Source organism: Microtus pennsylvanicus, chromosome 13, assembly GCF_037038515.1.
Source record: "Microtus pennsylvanicus isolate mMicPen1 chromosome 13, mMicPen1.hap1, whole genome shotgun sequence".
In the NCBI taxonomy this organism is placed as follows: Eukaryota; Metazoa; Chordata; class Mammalia; order Rodentia; family Cricetidae; genus Microtus; species Microtus pennsylvanicus.
In genome coordinates, this window is record NC_134591.1 from 34,799,923 (window position 1) to 34,819,665 (window position 19,743).

At 41.5% G+C, this 19,743-nt stretch overlaps 1 protein-coding gene across 7 annotated transcripts in view; it reads left to right on the forward strand.

The window, feature by feature from the left end:
* Positions 1-19,743, forward strand: part of Patj (PATJ crumbs cell polarity complex component) — a 314,603-nt gene that overhangs the window by 110,478 nt on the left and 184,382 nt on the right. For all 7 annotated transcript variants that reach the window (XM_075944778.1, XM_075944774.1, XM_075944777.1 and 4 more), the window contains exons 21-24: positions 6,194-6,317; positions 13,548-13,722; positions 16,574-16,645; positions 18,387-18,564. In XM_075944778.1, the coding sequence (XP_075800893.1) occupies positions 6,194-6,317; positions 13,548-13,722; positions 16,574-16,645; positions 18,387-18,564 (549 nt within the window). The remainder of the gene's footprint in view (positions 1-6,193; positions 6,318-13,547; positions 13,723-16,573; positions 16,646-18,386; positions 18,565-19,743) is intronic.

Sequence of the window (19,743 nt, forward strand, 5' to 3'; positions counted from 1 at the left end):
TATTAAGCTCTCATATATTCTGAAAAACTACTACTTGATTCTCTTCAAATTATTTCGTGTTCTTACTTGGCATTAATTCCCTTCTACAGTAATGGCAGGGTAGGCTTTGCATCTTTATTTGCTTCTCAGTAGTGATAGATTTTGTAAGGCCTTATTTGCAATATACAAATAATACCCAAGAAATTCAAATGTTGATCCTCCACTACCCATATATTCTTATTTTATTTAAGAGGTGAATCATCTAAGTTTCTAGACTCTCCCCCCCCAAAAAAATTGTGTTACTATCTATGTTTTGTACCTTTTTGGTATATAGGTTGGTGGCATTAAATACAGTTACACTGTTGTGTATCCACCGTCTCTGTCCATCCCAGGACCCCATTAGAAACACTGAGACCACCAAACAATAGGTGCCCTCCCCTTGCCCATCATTCCCTGGCACTAACTGTAATTCTGTCTTCTTTTTAAGAATTGACTATTACATGGGGTGGTGGTGGCACACGCCTTTAATTCCAACACTCCAAAGACAGAGACGGGTGGATCTCTTGTGAGTTCGAGGCCAGCTTGGTCTACGGAGCAAATTTCAGGACAGGCTCCAAAGCTACACAGAGAAACTGTGTCACAAACAAAAAAGACAGGAAGTTGTGAACATTATCACTATATGTCTGGCTTTCTTTACTTATCATAAGCTCCTTATGGTTCATTCATGTTGCAGTATATGTCAGACATCCTCATTAAGGCAGAATAATTTACCCTGCATGTCTCAACAGGAAATCCTCTGCTTTTCTCAGGTTAGACCTAGGAGAATATAAGTTCAAGTGAGAGAGGACATTAACAGAGAACAAGGAAAGGTGTTTGTAGGAAGAACAAATAAGTTGGTTTGGGAAACACAAATGAACTTTTAGGGGACAATCCTGCGATGCGGGAATTTGTGGCAGTATTTATTTCTTTAGGTGTCAGTGGTGCTTGTAGATGGAAGTTTCTGTTCCGCCCAGTTCCATAGCCATTCAGTCCCAAATAAACATGCAGAGACTTATATTGGTTATAAACTGTTTGCTCAGGCTTCTTACAACTTAACCCTTAATTCTTTTTTTTTAAATGATTTATTTTATTTTATGTGCGTTTGTGTTTTGCCTACACGTCTCTGTATGAGGGTGTGAAATCACTTGGAGATAGACTGCAGACAGTTGTGAGCTGTCATGTGGGTGCTGGGAAGTGAACCCTGGTCCTCTGGCAGAACAGGCAGTGTTCTTAACTGCTGAGCTATCTCTCCAGCCCCAACCCTTAATTCTTATCTATGTTTAGCCACGTGCCTTGGTACGTTTTCTCAGTGAAGCATTCTCTATTTCTTTTTTATTTTATTTGCATTGATGTTTGGCCTGCATGAATGAGGGTGTTGTAAGCTGCCATGTAGGTGCTGGGAATTGAACCCAGGTCCACTGGAAGAGCAGCAAGTACTTTTAACTGCTGAGCCATCTCTCCAGCCCTCAGTAAATTAGTCTCATCTTGCTTCATCTGCATCTTGCTCACAACTAAGTCTCCACCTTTCCTCTTCTCACAATTCTCCTAGTCTGGTTGCCCCGCCTATACTTCTGCCTGGCTAGTGGCCAATCATTGTTTTATTAAACCAATATGAGTGGCAAATCTTTACAGTGTACAAGAGCATTACCCCACAGGAGGTGCTGCCATCTTCAGGCGTTCCATGTGTATTAGGCCTACTGTTATTTCTGGGCGTAAACCCAGTTGCCTTGACATGTGACAGCTTATTTCCCACAAATGGCTTCTTGACATCCCCTACCCCCTGCCTTTGTCCCTTTTGAGACAGGGTCTTACTGTGTAGACCAGGCTGTCACCAGCCCTGGAATCAACTTAACCTCTGGTTCTCAGGTGTTGACCTCATAGGCATGTGTCACCAGCCAGCTGAAGCTGCTGCTTTCAGTCATGTGAGGAAAGTTCTAAAGAAGGGATCTTTTTGTATCTTCAAAACATGTGGTATCTTTACCTTAAGGTCATGTTTGTAGCAACTCACAGTTTCTGAGAATGTTCACACATGTGCCACATTTTAGATTTCCACATAGGTATTGGGTATCGAACCTGGCTCCTCTAAGAGCTGTGATGATTTTAGCTACTGAGCCATGAACAGGACCAGGAGGTTGTTCTTGAGTGACAGGATCCTGAGAAAGAGGACAATGAGTTCAGAAGATAACTATAGAAGATAGAGAAGATAAGAAAGTCTGAGGCTGGGAGGTCTTGTACAAGCTATATCTTACACCAAACTAGTTTATTACTATTTCTAGGGCAGAAACGGGATAGGGAAAGCAGTGTACCATACAATGGGACTAAGTCGGCAGGAAGCTAATTAAACAGTGTTGCACAAGGGCAGCACAGGGATCTCAGGAGCGTTATAAACTAAGCACACAGCAGTCCTGGGACTGATAACCAGAGCCAAATGTGGTAGCTTGGATGGGTTCTTGGGATCTGAAGCCACAGTTCCCCCAAGGCCGTGGCTTCAGGCCATTACCAGCCTTGCCAGTCATATTTTGGCTTTAGAGATGGAGATATGTTTCTTCTCTATTCGTAAGAGCCTCAGGGAAAGCTGAGGTTGATCAATCCAGCCCTCAAGAGAGTCATGTCTCCCCTCCTCCACCCTTATTGTTCATGGATAATGTTACTCTAAGTATTGGTGGATGAATAAATACCTCTTCAAGTTTTGTTTTCAGTTTTCTTAGGTTGCCAGTCTAAATCACAATTGGAAATTCTCTAAAGGATCCTGGTGTTTATTTGGGAATATCAGCATTACTGTGGAAGTGCACAGGTCACAGTGACTAGTAAGCATTTTCAAGTACTCCAAGGCAGGTTTTTAAGAGAGAGACATTGCAATTACTGTCTATTGAATATGGAGTTTGTGGACTTGAAGTCCTAAAGCAGGAGCTGGCCCAGCTTATTAGTGGAAATGCTTAGTAGGCAAGTATTCTGGCAGACGTGCCCTGCCTGAACTACTGCAGAGTCAGAGTTGACAAATGAAATCTGCATGTTTGTGGGGCATGTAAAGCATTGGTGTGAATGAAGGTGACACTTAGGAATGTGTTGGGAATAGATGAGCATGATGGGGCATGAGGTACATGAGCCCAGTGTTTGTAATCCCCTCATTTGGGAAGTGGAGGCAGTGCGTTAGTTACTGACCTTTTTCCTGGGAGAGGATAGACACCTCTATCTAAGAGGGTTGCTTTGGCTCGTGGTTTCAGAGTGATTTCTACCTATTTATTATAGCAGGGAAGGCACAATGGTGAGAAAAGTTCTTGGTGGCAGGAATATGTGGGAGAAACTTGTTCAGTGGTGGTGTGAACAGGGAACAGAAAACACAGGCTGGAGCCAGAGGTGGCTGGAGCTTTTGACACTCCTCCCTAGTGATCAGCTGCTATCAGCCAGGGCCTGCCTCCTTAAGGCCTTAATGGCCTGTAAGGACATTTCAGATTTAAAACAGCACTGGCTGGCTGTGAGTTCTACATTCTCTTGCCTTAGACCTCTTTGAGTGTTGGAGTGTAGAGCTGAAATTACAGACGTGTACCACCACACCTACCTTATTATGACTGATTTGAATTTTGTTAATTAGTGATTAGTAATGTTAAGCGTGTTTTTATGTGTTCATTGACCCAGTATATTCTGTGCAAAAACCTACAATGCAACCATCAGCCCATTTTTTAAAGGTCTTGTTTTTTTATGTTTGTTTGTGGGTGTGTTTTGTTTTGTTTTGTTTTTTTTTTGCTTCAGGATTATTTACCAGAATAACAATATATTCATTTTTTTTCTCTGTTTATAAAAAACCCAAATTCAATTTTCTAAAGATTCAACCATTCAAATTGCTTTACTGAGGGCTGGAGAGCTAATTCAGCAGTTAAGGGCACTGGTTGCTCAGTCTCAGTACCTACTAGGCAGGCACCAAGGTGCCCAGATCATGCAGGCAAAATACCCAAACACATAAAACAAACATAAAATTCCAGATCTGCTTTACTGAAATCCAGATTTGGGATGGTTTTTCTTGCTTACCAGTTACTGTTAACAGAATTGCCACTGACCATATCAAATAATTGCAAAATGTTTTCCTTTTTTTTTAACTACTGCCTTCCATCTCCTTGTTTCCCTCTCTGAGAAGTTATTGCTCCTTTTATTCCAGTCAGACAGACAATCACACCTTACTTCTTGTCACCTCCATGTAATATTTGAGTTGCCTGGTACATTGTCAGCTCCACTGGGCTCTGTGTTACCATGAGTTGTTTTGTTTGGGAAAGCTGCCAGGAATTAGCCTAGCATTCCATCAGTGTGCCTTCTCTATTATTGAAGTCTGAGCATTATAATTATATAGAAAGTAGATCATTAGAAAATCTAAACTTCTGGCTGGGTGGTGGTGGCACACTCCTTTAATCACAGCCCTCAGGAGGCAGAGGCAGGCAGATCTCTGTGAATTTGAGACCAGCCTGGTCTACAAGAGCTAGTTCTAGGACAAGCTCCAAAGCTACGGAGAAACCCTGTCTCAAAAACAAGGAAAGAAAATTAAATTTCCTATTTTTATTTGAACCGGCAAAATCTAAAATCTCCAACAATAAAAAACAGTGGTACCCTGCATGGTGGTACATTTTTGTAATTCCAACAGTCAAGATTTGGAGGTGGGAGTATCACAAATTGAGGTTATCTAGGCTTATAGAGCTGAACTCTAAATGCAAAAGGTAAAACCAAACATGCTTTTTACAAAATGCTATTCACTTAAGTTAGTTAAATATATTTATATAGTGAGTATAAACTTTTAATTTATACCCAGAAATTTATGATTTATATTCTATATCTGTGTCTGTGAGCTGCTATAACAAACATACCATTTACTGAACTGACTTTTTAACATCAGAAATTTATGTCTTCTCTTCTGGAGGCTGAGAGATCTAAGGCCAACGTGTCAGTACTTCGATGCTTTGGAAGGGCTCGATTTAGGGTTTATAAATAGAAGTTTCTATAAGGAGTCATCTAGAAATCTTCATTGGGCCTTTTCTTTCAGGTCTCCGATTTCCTTCATAAAGGCTTGGCTTCCATGAACTGATCACCTTGCTGGAGGCCTGCCTCCTAGAATCTCTGCTTGGAAGCTGTGGGGACAGACTGATCCTGTTTCCAACTGTGCAGAGCCCTGAAGTTAAACTGCATTAAGATAGATCAACAAGAGAAAAGAATACATACTTATATCACAAGTTTATATAGCACAGGAGCCCCATAAGGGAAGAACCAAAGAAGCTATAGAGTCAGTTACTGAGATATAGAGTTGCTAATAAATAATATGTTGTGAAAGTATAACTTAGTGTTAGGCGGAGGCTTAAGGTTTCCAATTTTTATGCTTGAAGACGAAAATGTTGCTTTCCCTTTTCCTTCATGGAGAATGTCTTTCACAAGGGGATTCTGATTCTGTCTTCTCGTAAGAAACAGCTGCAAAGTCAAAACTGTCCTTTTGTACCTGCTGTGTTTCAATTGCCTTCACTTTAAGGTCTGTATCTCACTATTTAACCCCTTTGAGTGTTTTGATTTAACATAGAACTTTGGAGAAGACACAGGTGTTACAGCACTGCAACAGAATATAACTTTAAAAACCTGTAAAAGGCGTGCCCATAAAGGGAAGATGGGAGAAAAGGACACTAAGTCATCAGCAGTGTTTGCCAGTCTTTAAGTTCTGTTTTGGGCCAATCCACATGACAGGCATCTGGTGTATACCTATAATCCAGTTGTTGGAAGGCTGAGAGTTCAAGGCCAGGCTGGGCTACTCAGTGAGACCCAATCTGGGGGGAGGGGGGAATGAGTACAGCAACCAAACAAACCAAGAGCCAAAGCTGAGAGATAGCAGTGACATTGTGGTGTCCAGGATGCTATATAGGACCAACTGACTTGATTGATGGCCAGGTCTTTTATTTGTCTGTGCTGGAATATGCTCATTTATATCCATTTGTTAATGCTTAAAACCAAAACTTATTAAATATCCAGGTGTCTGTGTGTGGGCTCGTGCAGCACTTGCAGCTCTTGACAGGATAACCCCCCTGGGGAACGTGGTGTGTGCAGAAACTTGCAGTCCCAGTTTTTCATGTATTGCTGTCTGGTTAGAACAACATTATGGTGTTCTCATTGCTTCTTATCATGCTGAATTTCTGGTTGTCTTTCTTTCAAGATGGAAGAAACATTTGGCCTTGATTCGCGGCAGTCCATGCCCTCATCTGAAGGAAATGGTCAGTGCAGCAGATTTGATGACATGGAGCATCTTCATCTACTAACAAACAACAGCCTGGATTTAGGTTTGTGGGTTTGTTTCTTATACACAAGTTAGATTATTTGCAGTCCTTGTGCTTTATATGCAATGCATTGTACTGTCACATTTACATTCATCATGCTGTTTTTAATTTCTTGGAATTAAAACATAATTAAATTGTTTCCTCCTTCTCTTCTCTCCCTCCAATCCCTTCCATGTCCTCATTATGATCTTTCGAATTTAAAACTGTTTATCACTTAGTCTGACTCAGAGCAACTTTGGCTGAGATTTCAACTGGATCTTTCAATTTCTGTGTACTGAGATGGCTGCTTATTCTATGCCCCATTCTGCTTTGTATCACAGCACAGATTGGAAGGGAGACTACTCCCTTACATGAACTACGTCTCTCCCAATATATGTTAAAGTCTCCAATGCCATTAAGTGGAATTGCTAGCTCATTGAATGGGGCTGTTAAATATTAATAAAGAGGTGAATATTTTAAACATTTATGAAGCATTTTCTTCATCATAAATTATAGTTGTTTCTAGTACATTAATAACTTAGGTTCCATTAAAGAGTTCTGAACATATTATACCTCTCTTTGCCACTCTAGAATAACAATTTTTATATACTTTTAAAGCCTCAACTTTAAAAGATTTTTTTTTATTCCTCCAACAGTTAAATGCTGGCTGTTGTCATGCTATTGAGATTATGGTAAAGTTGTTCAGTCCCCACCTCAGGGACTCAGAGCAGTTCAGGATCTGTGCTGCTTTTCACTGTTAGTTTTTGCTTTCGGAAAAGCTCTTTGTGTTAACACTGCACGTATCAGACATGTAAGGGAGACAGTTTGGTGTGAGGTCACAAGTGTGTTCAGTGATATCTACAGAATGGAGCCCTGAAGGCAGTTAGAGAAAGCTGTGCTGTGATGATGCTGGTTTGCTCCTGTGAGTGCCCAGAGCAGGCACTATGGAACCCTATGATTAGACGAGTCTCTGCAGTTTTTCAGGCTCATAGCTGGGAGAAAATAAAGCTTTATGTTCCCCAACCTATAGGAAATCTACCTTTTAAAGTTCTTCCCGTTTCCTTGGTTCTTTGATCAATGATACTTACTTGTTCACAGTGTATGACAAGAGTATACAGACCACACTGGCCTCTTCACTGTTACTATTTTATAAGTGTCTCAGCACTGCTTGGAGCCATAGTGTCTTTCCTTCCTTCCTTCCTTCCTTCCTTCCTTCCTTCCTTCCTTCCTTCCTTCCTTCCTTCCTTATTTCCCTCCCTTCCTCCCTCCTTCCTTCTATCATTTATTACCATTAAATCAAATCTTCCAGCTATATGTCTGCGTGACTATGTATGAAAGCAAACTTTCTCCACAGGTTTTGGGTCTTCATTTCAAAGGATCTATACCATTTAATATTTTTGGTGTGTATTAGTTATACATATGGATTATATTATGATGTGTAATGGATTTTGGTCATATTCACCTCCATTACTCTCTTGTCCCCCTCTCCTGTTGATCCTCATCTTCTTTCCAACTTTTCCTTTCTACGTACATGACATTTTTCCCCCAGTGATTCATTAAAATTCATTAGGTTATCTTACAGAAACATGGGTGGGCCATTATTTATAGGAGCATGAGAAACTCCTCAATGGCTACTAAATTACTGAAGAAAATGGCATTCCCTCTCCTGTAAACAGCTGTCTATAGATTCTCAGAGAGGCGTTGGGGGAACACCATCCAATTTTGCAAGGCCCTAGGTAGTTGTTCTTGAGAATATCATTCGGGACTGTTGTTAAAGTTATGTATCATGACGTGCCCTTGCTCAGAAACCATTCATAAGCACATACATCAGGGAGTGCTGTGACAGGCATGACTGGATTGATGCTCACCGTGCTGGGCTAAAAAGATATTGATATGGGCTGACATAGCACCATGTGTACTAAGTTGATCCCATTCATTTTTGTATTTTTTTCTTGAGAACTTTACTCAGCAAATAAAAGGCCCTGTTTGAATACCAGGCTCCTTTGTACTAAACTGGTAATCTTCTGGTACCTTTTTTAAGCCCCTCTTTCTTCAGTTGTAAAGTCAGATTAGATCTGAGAGGCTCTGAGCCCCATTCAGATTTGTATTCAATTGTGCACTCTATCTGCAACAAATTGATCTCAGATTTATAGGACAGTTAATTTTAAAATCATGTGTTGATAGCCTGTGTAATGGGCTATTCATGATCCTGTGGTTAATCCAAAATAGTGACTTTAGGCTTTGGATGTGACTCAGTGGTAATAGAGCACATAATGGCCTCATCACCAACATAAAAGAAACAACAGCAAAAGCATACCAACAAAATGTTGTTCTTTAGCATACTCACATTCTCCAGGGAGTGTGAAAGCAAACTTGTAAACGAACATAATTCATAATGAAAGGCAGGAAGATGAATTGTAAATGAGGAATACAATCAGTGTATCAGTGTTCCAAGACTCCAGGGAGGAAACAGCTCCATCTCCATCATGCTGCCCACTCCAGAGGCTTTTCTGTCCTCTGTATCTATTTCCAGGCCAGTCTCTTGCTGTAAGCTGAGTTTCTGAGGGGTGAGGCTTGTCGCTGGCTCTGTTACCACAGTGTGCACAGAAATAGTATCTGTCAAGTGAGAAGGCAGCATGGTACTCACGTGTAATTGTTCAACACATCACCTTACGTGTTTCTCTTGCTGAATTATGCAACCACCTGTTTTCTTTGCTCAAGCTCTTCTTGCTTTTTCTTCATACCGTTCTGTTCTTGCAGTCACCAAGTATAAAGGTGTGGAAAAATTTCTCCATTCCTTTTCTATAAGCATTAACTTCTAGGGACCTTTTTTAACCTCCTTGATTTTATAACCTTTGTGCTCATTATAGCCATTGACTAACAGTTGTACACGATCTGTTTTGTGGGTGGGTGGGTGCTCTGAGCACATGGTGAACAGCTCTGTAAAGAATGTGACAGGTACTGTACGAGGTGAGGAGTGGGCATTTGTGTGCCGGCGAAAGGCAAGAGAGGAACAGTGGGCAGATGGCCTGGGGCCAGGCTTGATAAGTTGTGACTGACCGGCACTTACTTGCACAGCAGAGCAGCGATGGTGGGAAATTGCTTGGCAAGTGGAGCCTTTGCTATACTTACAGTCGCTGCCTGCGGTTCTGCTCCACCTCTGCTTTCCCACTCATTCAGTTGAGGTGTACAGGAGATTGGAGCTGTCGGGCATCGCTTTGACTACCACACAGAAATGAGGTCCCACCAGTTGGCAGTGAAGGTGTCTGGGGATGGGAAAGGCAACTGAGCATGATTGAGTTCTAGTCACCCCCACTCCGCTGCATTGCCACTTGATTAGACCTGCTTTGTAGTCTCTGGACAAGATCAAAAGTAATAGGAGTGGTCATTTACTAAAGTTCAAGGTGAAGTGTGGCTGATGTTCGCAGGAAGAGATGATGCAGAGTCTGTGATTGACAGGTCAGTTCTGCTTTTTTGGTAAGTCAAGCATCTGAAACATGATAGGAACAGATTCAAGGAAGAAAATTGGGGTAAAATTCCTCATGCTCTTACAAACACGAGGACAGCCTGGCTGAGAGTTTATATTGGGTCCCTAGATGTACTGAAGTGATGAATAAACCGATGTTGATGTGGGTGCAGGCCTCTAAACAGACCACAGCTCCCCAGTCTGCCTTGTTATTCTTTTATTGAGCAAACAGGGGACACGGGTGCCGTTTTGGACTGTCTTACACATTTCAGGAAGGGGAGGGAGGTCCCTATGTTGGATTCTGGTACAGTAAACAATTTTTGAGTTCAGAATAAAAGAAATTAGGAGGCTCAGGCACAGGCACAGTGGTAGATCACTTGCATAGCCTGCCTGAGGACTAGGGTGTGACAGGCAGAAACATGGAGAAAAGTTAGAAAGGAAACGGTTTGAACCCTAGCCCGACAGCCTGGTTCAGGATGGGAGAGAGGTTTCATATCTGTTCCCTGTTGTCTCTGTAAGAACTCTGCAGCATAATGAGGGTAGTGGGGCCCACAAGACAGACCTGGACGTGCAGGAGCACAGTAAGCGGGCCAGGCAGGGCAGGCAGGGCAAGTGCATCTACTGGAGAAGCTTCAGTTGCAGGCTTCTTTCAGTTGTATTTTGTGTATGTGCACACTCATGCTTGTTCATGGGAGTCAGAGGTGGTATTCTCCTTCTGTCATGTCACATGGGTTCCAGGGATTGAACTCAGATTGCAAGGCTTGGTGGCAAGCAGCATCCCACTGACCATGGCCCCTAATAATAATCTTGATGAAAATATGTATCATATTTCATATCATTTGAATAAGTGCTGCATTATTTATTGTTATGCAACCCTATGAAGTAGCTTTTTATCTCCTTACATATGTGTGAGCTTTCAACTAACACTTCATAATTTACAGCATTTTACATTTTCTTCAAGAAAACAATTACAAAGAAGAGTGTCATAGAGGGAGATTGCTTCAATCAATGGTTCATGGGTCCCATGGGGGCTGTCCCCACTGGCTTTAAGGAAAGCTCCTGGCACAGCAAAGTCAGGCTCCTTCCTAGGACAGCAAAATTCTCCACAGTTGAACCTTGCTAGGTTCCCATCACCTGCTTCACTCTGCACAGAACTGTTCATAGTCAGCTCTTCAACCATGCTGCTTTTCTGTCGGTAATTACTCTGCTCTCTGGAAAGTAGGCCAGGTGACCTCAAACTATGTAACTGAGAATTACTGTGAACTTCTAATCTTCCTGCCTCTCCTTCCTGAGGGCTAGATTACTGGGGTACACCCCACAGCTGGCTCATGTGGTGCTAGGGATCAAAGCCAGGGCTTCACACTTGCCAAGCAGCCATTCTACCAACTGAACCACATCCCAAGCCCCACACGGAATCTGCCTCCTGCTGGAGTCCAAATCTGTTACTCTCCCCTTACCAACATGCCTCAAGGTTGTGGGTCCTTCTAAATAGAAGTCAAAATTACAGAGAAGAGCCTGGAGCTGGGGAGATATGCGGAGGGTAAAGTGCTGGCTGCACAAGTGTGAGGATCAAGGTTCTGATCCTTGTAGAAGCCAGGTAGGTGTGACAGCCCCCTTTAATTCCAGTGCTTAGCAGTCAAAGACAGTGGGGTCCTTGGCTGTGTAGCCAGACTAACTGTAACAGTGAGCTCTAGGTTCAGAAAGAGAATCAGACTCTGAAAGGTAAAGAGTGATCTAGAAAAACTCTGCATCAAACTCAGACCTCCATACATGAACACATAAGCACATTCGCATGTGTGAACATGCATACATGAATGCTCACTACACAAATTCACATGCAAAATAAACAATGTAAGTGATAGTAAAGGAAGGATACACGTGCACACACACACACAGCAGCAGCAAGATGGTTAATTGTGAAAGCACTTGCTATTTCATCCTGAAAACTTAATAAACAAGGACGAATGTCGCTCCAGGGGTCTTTCTAGAGGTGGCCTAAACAATTCCACTTCAAAGTCACTTCTAGAAGACTCGTCTACGACGGTGTTTTTAAAGACGACTGGGTACGCCCGTGTGATTTCCTACTTTGAGTTTAATTGCCAAAACTGAAGTGAAAAACCAGATGCATTGGCATGCTTTTGTAATCCCAGTGTTCCCGTGATGAGGTGGGAGGCGAGAGAGCAGAATTGCTTAGAAGCTCATGCAGCAGCAGGAACACAAGGCCTTCCACAAGATGGAGTAGAGAAACTCCTGAAAGTTGTCCTCTGACTGCCACATGTACACTGTCCCCCCAACACACAAAATACATTTTAAAAATTAAGAATAACTAAAGGTGGGTATATGGCTAAGTGGTTAAGAGTGCTTGCTACTCTTACAGAGGACCAGAGTTGTCTCTCAGCACTCACCACAAATGGGTCACTTATAACCACCTATAACTCTAGCTCCAGAGACTCGAATGACATCTAGCCTCTGTGAGCACACATATTCTCCCTTATACACATAATGGAAAAAAAACAAAATCTTTTCAGGGCATGGTGGGGGCATGCCTTTAATCCCAAGATTTGGGAAGCAGAGATAGACAGGTCTTTGTGAGTCTGAGGTTACCCTGGGGTACATAGTGAGACACTATCTCAAAAAAAAAAAAAAAAAAACACAGGCAAAGGAATAACGTAAGGGACTGGGGAGATGACTCGCTGGGAGAGAAAGCGTGCTTTGCAAGCATAAGAGCCTGAGTTAAAATCTCCAAAATCTTTGTAAAAAGCTGGCCATATGCATTTGTAATCTCAGCATGGAGAGATGAGATGGGCTGATCTGAGCACTCTCTGACTGGCCTAACTGAAGCGGTGAGCTTCCAGTTCTGTGAGATCCCCTGTCACAAGACAGTAAGGCCAAAAGTGGTAGAGGAAGATAGCCAGTGTCGTGTTCTGCCTTCCTAAGTGTGCACCTATGGACACATCGGTGCACACTTGTGTATACTCTCTCCCATACACATAAGTGAATTAAAGTAAGAATAAGAGTTTGACCTAAAAGAGGGAAACATTTAAACAAATTATGGCAATGTGTGCTTTGGTGGACAGGTATATAGATTGGGCCAGCAAGATGGCTTGGCAGAGAAGGCACTTGCCCCAATGCCCAATGACCTAAGAAAAGCCCTGAAGGTTGTCTTCTGACCTACACATGCACTGTGGCATGTGTACATCCCCCTTGCACATGCATGCACAGACTAATCTTAACAAAATCCTTAACCTGAGTTTGCCCTTTCATAAAATATAGTTAATAATGCCTTTCTTAAAATTATCTGTAAAAATAGAATGAGTCAACAGATAGAAAAAATAAATTCTGAAGTTTCTAAACTAAGCCTTTCAAATTGTAATTCTTACTTAGTTGTTATTCCATGGGGTCATAATGAATGCCAGAGGACCCATGACCAGAATAGCCTAGGGTGAGAAAGGAAAGCTTTGCAGTAAGATTAGAAAACATAAGAGAGTTTTTTTTGTGCTGTTTTGTTTTTTGTTTTATTAATAAAGTAATGCTATTGATGAAGTACCTAGTTTTGTTCATTTGCTTGTTTTCCCACGAGGCCCACTGGAAATGTAACCTTTCTTGGTTCAGCACCTTCCTTGCTTCATTTTTCAGTGGTGCTTTCTGCCCTGGGCATTAAGGCTTTCCCTTATGTACTTTAATGTCATCCGTCTCCTAGCTGGGAGGGTCATACCTACAGTGAGCATCCTTAAAAGTGCATTGAATGACTGACTGTGTGCTGATTTCCCATCATCTGTATTCTTTAGGCATGATGATTCCAAGCGATGCCCAAGGTCCTGACATGCTTGTCGATCTTCCAGCTGCTACCCAAAGAAGAGAGCAAGAAGATTTGCCTTTGTACCGACTCCCCAGTGCCCGGGTTGTCTCCAGGCCTTCATCTTACATGGGAACGGTGTCTTCAAGATATGCGAGTGCTGCGTGGTATATCATTTTTCTTCTTCCTTTAAAAAGCTGGTATTAAGTAATGTAGAGTAGTGTATTTACTATTAACTACCATTAAGTTGTCATGTGAGGTAATGTTTCATCTTATCATTTTCTTACATATGTGACTTTGCCCTTTATTCTCATTTCCTACCCTGCAGACCCTCCCCTGCCTTCCCTCCCCCCTATGGCTAGTTCCTGGTTTGGCTTTTGTTTACAAAAATGTGCACGATTAATGTAACATGTAGAAAATACAAAGGGATCTTATGACTAAGTTTGCATTAGAAAATTACTATTAAAAGTTTCTATAGTTCTTGAAATTAGGTCACAAATAGAATTTTATACTTTTATTCACAAAATGGATTCTATACAGGCCAGCAAGTGGTCGTGAGGACAGAAGGATGTGCAGACTCTCAGGCATCAGAGAATCTGCAGGAAGTAGTGTCTAATGACAATTTATAAGACTCATGGTTCTGGAGCAGAAAGCTAGATAGCAGGATGTAATTCCTTGACAAGATAAAGCCCTATAAACAGGTTGGCAGGAAAGTTATCGGATTAGTTGGGGACATGTTGGGATTAAAATATCCCTAAATCCACAAAGTGGATTGGATCTATCAATCTGGGATTAATGTGTGTTCTGTCATGTCATTGAGAACATGGTCAAGTATAGATGAAGCTCTGCATGTGGGTGACAGTTTGTGTTTGGAATGTTTGTTGGGAAGGCGCGGGGCTTGACAGGGGGACCAGGATTTATCCCTGGTGTATGAACTAGTTTTATGGAGCCCATTCCCTGTGGTGGGCTTGTTCCTGTCTCAACTTGATGTGCCAGTCTTCATTGACTCCCCATGGGAGGCCTTATGCTTTCTGGGAAGTGGATAAGGGGTAGGGTGATGGGAGGAGGGAGAGAGAGGGAACTGTAGTAGGTGTGTAAAATGAAAAGGAAAGTAGAAGTCTAATTGTGTAGAGAAACAAATGGAACTAACTGGAGTAGGTAAGAAAGGGTAGAGTAGGGAATCTTAAAGGGAATATGCCCTTATAATATACACTTTTATGAAGATATCAGCAGATAGCACAGTACCTTACATATCAAATATATGTAATGAAAATTTTTTAAATGGGAAATACATTGACAAGTTGACCCAGCAGGTAAAAGGCACTTGCCAAACTAAAGACTTGAATCCAATACTAGGATCCACTTGGCGGAAGGAGAGACTCAACTCCCACAGCTTGCCCCCTGACCCCCATACATGCCTTGTGGGACACACCCATTCATCTAGACAGCCTCTTTAAAAAAGGTACTAGGGAACTGAGTGAAACTCAATCCCTATTTCACCTTGCACCAAAATCTATTACTGTATCAAAAGCCATGATGTAAAAGTAGAAAGTCTAAAACTACTCAATGAAAACATTGACAGGACATTCCAGGTGTGTGTAGGTAAGGACTTTCTGAAAAGGGCCCCAGTGGCATAGGTGAAACTTTAAGAATTCACAAATGATACTACATGAAATTAAAAATCTGCACAGACGAGGAAGCGTTCAGCAGAGAGAAGAGGCAGGTCCAGGATAGCAGGATAGCTTTCCCAGCTATTTGTCATACAGGAATCTCTAGTCTATAAAGAACTCCAAAAATTATATTCCTTCAAAAGCATTTGATTATTAAATGGGCTAATAGATTGAATATGTATTTCTCAATGGAAGAGATAAGGATGTTCAATAAGCACTTGAAAATATATTCTTCAGTATTCTTTACCATGATGAAATTTCAAAGTGAAATTACATTCAGTGTATCTGTCATGAAAAAAACCACAATGCTGGTGAGGATGTGGGAAAGGAGCAACCTTGTGCTCCATGGTGGGGCTTTAATCTGGTCCAGCAACTGTGGAAATCAGTATGTTGCAGCTAGTGTATATGTTGTATGTTCTGAGTCAGCATGCCACACAGACACTTCCACATCCATGTTCATTGCTGCACTATTCATGGCAGCTAATTTATAGCCTAAGTGTGCAATAAGAGTGGAACTGGTAAGGGAAATGTGATACCAACACACAAGGGATTTTGTTCAGCTGTAAAGAATGAAATAATGACATTTGCAGGAAAATAGATGCACTAGAGATTGCTGTGCAATGTGAAATAAGCTAGACTCAAAGAGGAGTATGGCATGTTTTCCCTCTCACACGGAGCTTAGGTTTATATTGATACATTTGTCTATACTTAATGTGTGCATGTGACACACAGAGATCAAACTAGGAAGGTTACTGCGAAGGGAGGTAGAGATCCACAGGGAGGGAAGGGGACACAGAACAGAGTGCACATGAGATGAAAGCAGCTGGGGGAGCGGTGTGTGTGTAGGACCACTAGGAAGGTACTAGGGAGCATGACAGGGAGGTAAATAAGAGCAGAGTGTGTGGCGTGTGTGACACATGTCTGACATGTGTGCAGTGTTACTGTGAAATCCATTACTATGTATGGTAACTAGGGAGGTTGAGGCAAGAAGATCAATGCATCTTCACTGCCAGCCTGGGTTACAAAGTGAGACTCTTTATAGAACGACAGAAGGCTGTTATATATTGATGACATTGCAAATGTGAAATTGTACAAATTAAAGGCAATCGTTTTTTAAAAGAGCTTCATGTTTCACAAGGTTTTAATCATTGTGTGATGTCCTGGAGCTATAGGGGGGTTGCTATGTTTACTATTAAAGCAATGAATGTTTGCTTTGTCAGTTTATTGATGTGAATACGTTAAAAAGGTTAAAAATTAATTAATTACCTATAGAACATGGAATTTTGGAACTTCCAAGAACTTTTAAGAATAAGAATGTGTCTTATAAGTGCTGTGTTTCCCCTTACAGTGAGTTACCCGAGAGAGAGGAAGGTGAAGGGGAGGAAACGCCAAACTTCAGCCACTGGGGTCCACCAAGAATGTGAGTGTATGCCATTACTGTCCTCAGTGCAAGCACACCCTTGTTCTATTTTCCAGTTTGTTTTTTTTTTTTTTAATTCTGCTACCTTGTCTTATGTCAACTTGATACAAGCTAGCTTCATCGGAAAGGAGGGAACCTCAGTTAGGAAATTGCCTCCATAAGATGCAGCTGGAGGGCATTTTCTTAATTAGTGGTTGATGGGAAGGGCTCAGCCTATTGTGGGCGGGGCCGTTCCTGGGCTCTTTAACAAAGCAGGTTGAGCAAGCCTTGGGGAGCAAGCCAGTAAGCAGCTCCCCTCCATGGCCATTGCATCAGTTCCCGCCTCCAGGATCCTGCCCTGTTAGGGTTCTTTTTTTGACTTCCTTCAGTGATGAACAGCAATGTGTTTCCTCCCCAGCTTGCTTTTTGGTCCTGATGTATTATCACAGCAAAAGAAACCATGACAAAGACACTTAGTCACACTGTAATTGAGACTTAAAATAATTAATATCCTTTATGCTAAATTTTAATCCCTTCTTTTGGCTAAAGACTGTTAGCCAGTAATAACTCTTTGATGCTGTCTCAGAGAAATCACCTTCCAAATGTCCTTCTGAGAGTAGCCACTGATGGATGCCATGCTTTATCATGTGTCAGTTATAAGTGAGGTTGTGCTGCCTTGGGTGCCCTGATGCTACAGGGCTATAAACAGTAGTTGAGGCTTTTCTCACCTACCAGCTTCTCTCTCTCCTCCCTCCTCGTGGAGAATATGCATTTGTGTCTGGTTTGGGCTCACAGAATGAACTCATCTTCTCTTGCATTTGATTGCACATATTGTACTTGTCAGGCTGCCAGAGTTTTATGGTTATTAAAGTCCTTCAGTAGCCTCTTTCTGTTTTTATGCTGTGTTAATTCCACACCCCTCAACCTATCATCTTACAATTCCCAAATTTGCCTTAATGACTCTGAAGACATATTTTCTGAGTAATATTTTAAATTGAGTTAACTTCTAGTCATACTTCTGTAGTTAAAGCAAAATTTATATAGGAACTAATTTCATATTCCTTTTTATAGTTTCTTTGGATAAAAACAAATATTTGTTTGGGTATTTGTATGGCTGTTTAAGTGATATGATGCACTTTCCTGTAGTCCTAGCACTTGGGATCCCAAAACATAAAGAATGCCAGTTGAAGGTCAGCCTAGCTATATGGCAAGACCTTATCTCAAATACAGAAGCCAACAAACAGAAACGATGCAGAAGTCAAATGCAAAGAAACTCTTTTAGCGTTAAAAGCAGATACCATTTGCCTTCTACAGAGGTCCTCACCCTCAAACCTCTCTGGGAAAAGCAGTGGATTGTGAGCCACTCTAGCAAGTTTATTTTACTCTGAAAAGCTGAGGCCTTATTAAAATGAATATGTGCCTTCTTCAGTCTCCACCTCTGTTATTTGCTCAGAGTCTCCCTGCTAAGGTTGTGCATAGGGGTGAAATGACTGGTGGTGCAGTGATAGGAGAGAGGCACGCTGAGTCTTAGCTAGCCCATCCCTGAGTCTCATCTTTTCAAAATTTAAACTTTTACATGTCATAAATTTTGAGTGTCTTATAATTTTTGAGCTAGCATCATTTATATAAAATCTTTAAAGTACCTTAGGAAATTTTAATAAAACATGAGCCACAGGCTGTGCAATAGATGGAGCACTTAAAGTGACAACATAGCAAGTTAAATTACCTTATTCATGAGTGTGCTTCTTTGTCCCTTTTACAGTGTTGAGATTTTTAGAGAACCTAACGTATCTCTTGGTATCAGCATTGTTGGTGGACAAACAGTTATAAAGCGCTTAAAGAATGGAGAGGAGCTCAAGGGTATATTCATCAAACAAGTGTTAGAAGATAGTCCTGCAGGAAAAACCCATGCACTTAAAACTGGAGATAAAATACTTGAGGTAAGTGAAGTTGAAACAATGTTTAACTTGAAACGTTTGAATCAGAAGAAGAATCACTTTGGCAAACCTCATGTATAATTGGATCCAGTTGGTAATATCCTTTTGTGGTGCCTTAGTTTGTATACCGTATGCACACTATCTGAATTTCTCTAGCTTGTGAGGGGAGAGCAAGTAAAATGTTAAGGCCAGAACCCCAGCTGACTGAAGCATTTAGCATTGCACTGCATGTAGAACAGGTGGACACTTGCTTCCCAGAATCCTTAGCAAGTTCTGGCGTTTGTTCTTGTATCTTGTCTACAGAAAGAAGTTGACCTTTGAAGGGGATAGATCACATGGTCCATGGGTCACAGGTGTTCAGTTTTATAGGAGACAAATCTTATTTAGCTTAAAGATTTACTGATTGTTTATTATTTGTATGTGTATGTGTGAGTGCTGCATGAATTTATGTGTATCTTGTAAGTACAGGAGACTGCAGAGGCCAGAAAAAGGCTTTAGATACTCTGGAAACTGGTTGTTAGCTGCCATATTGGAACTGAGCCCAGGTCCTCTGTAGAAGCAGCAAATGCTCTTAACTGCTAAGAGAGCTCTCTAGTCCTGGGAAATAAATTTTAAATGGACATGAAAACACTAAAAGTGCATTGGGCTTGTTGAATGATGCCAGAGTAGATATCTCTAGTTCCATATAGCCCATCTTGGCCTTGAGCCTGTTTACAACTGAGGCTGGCCTTAAACTTCTATTCTTCCCACTTTTACCTCCTGCCAAGATTATAGGTGTGTGTCACCAAACAGAGTATGTAATTACCAAATGCAAACAAGTCTTCATTTCTCTGGAAAATGTACAAATGTTGCTTGCTAGGCTTCATGTTAAGTTCATTTATAAATTTAAATAGAGCTATCAAACTATCTTCAGGAGTGACTGAGCCATTTTATATCCCTATAAGCCATGAGTAAATGATCCAGTTTGTTCACATTTGTCATCTGGTGGTGGTGTTATCAGTTTGGCCATTCTAATAGTAATACAGTGGTACACCATTGTGGTTCTGGTTTGCAGTTCTGTCCTGGCTCCGTGGTGTCTGCTTCCATGAGCTTATCCTCTACCAGCAAAGCCCTCAAGCATGCCTTCCACCTGCTTTCTGGTGGCCTTTTGCTTTGTCTTCTACAAATTAGGAATCTGAGCGG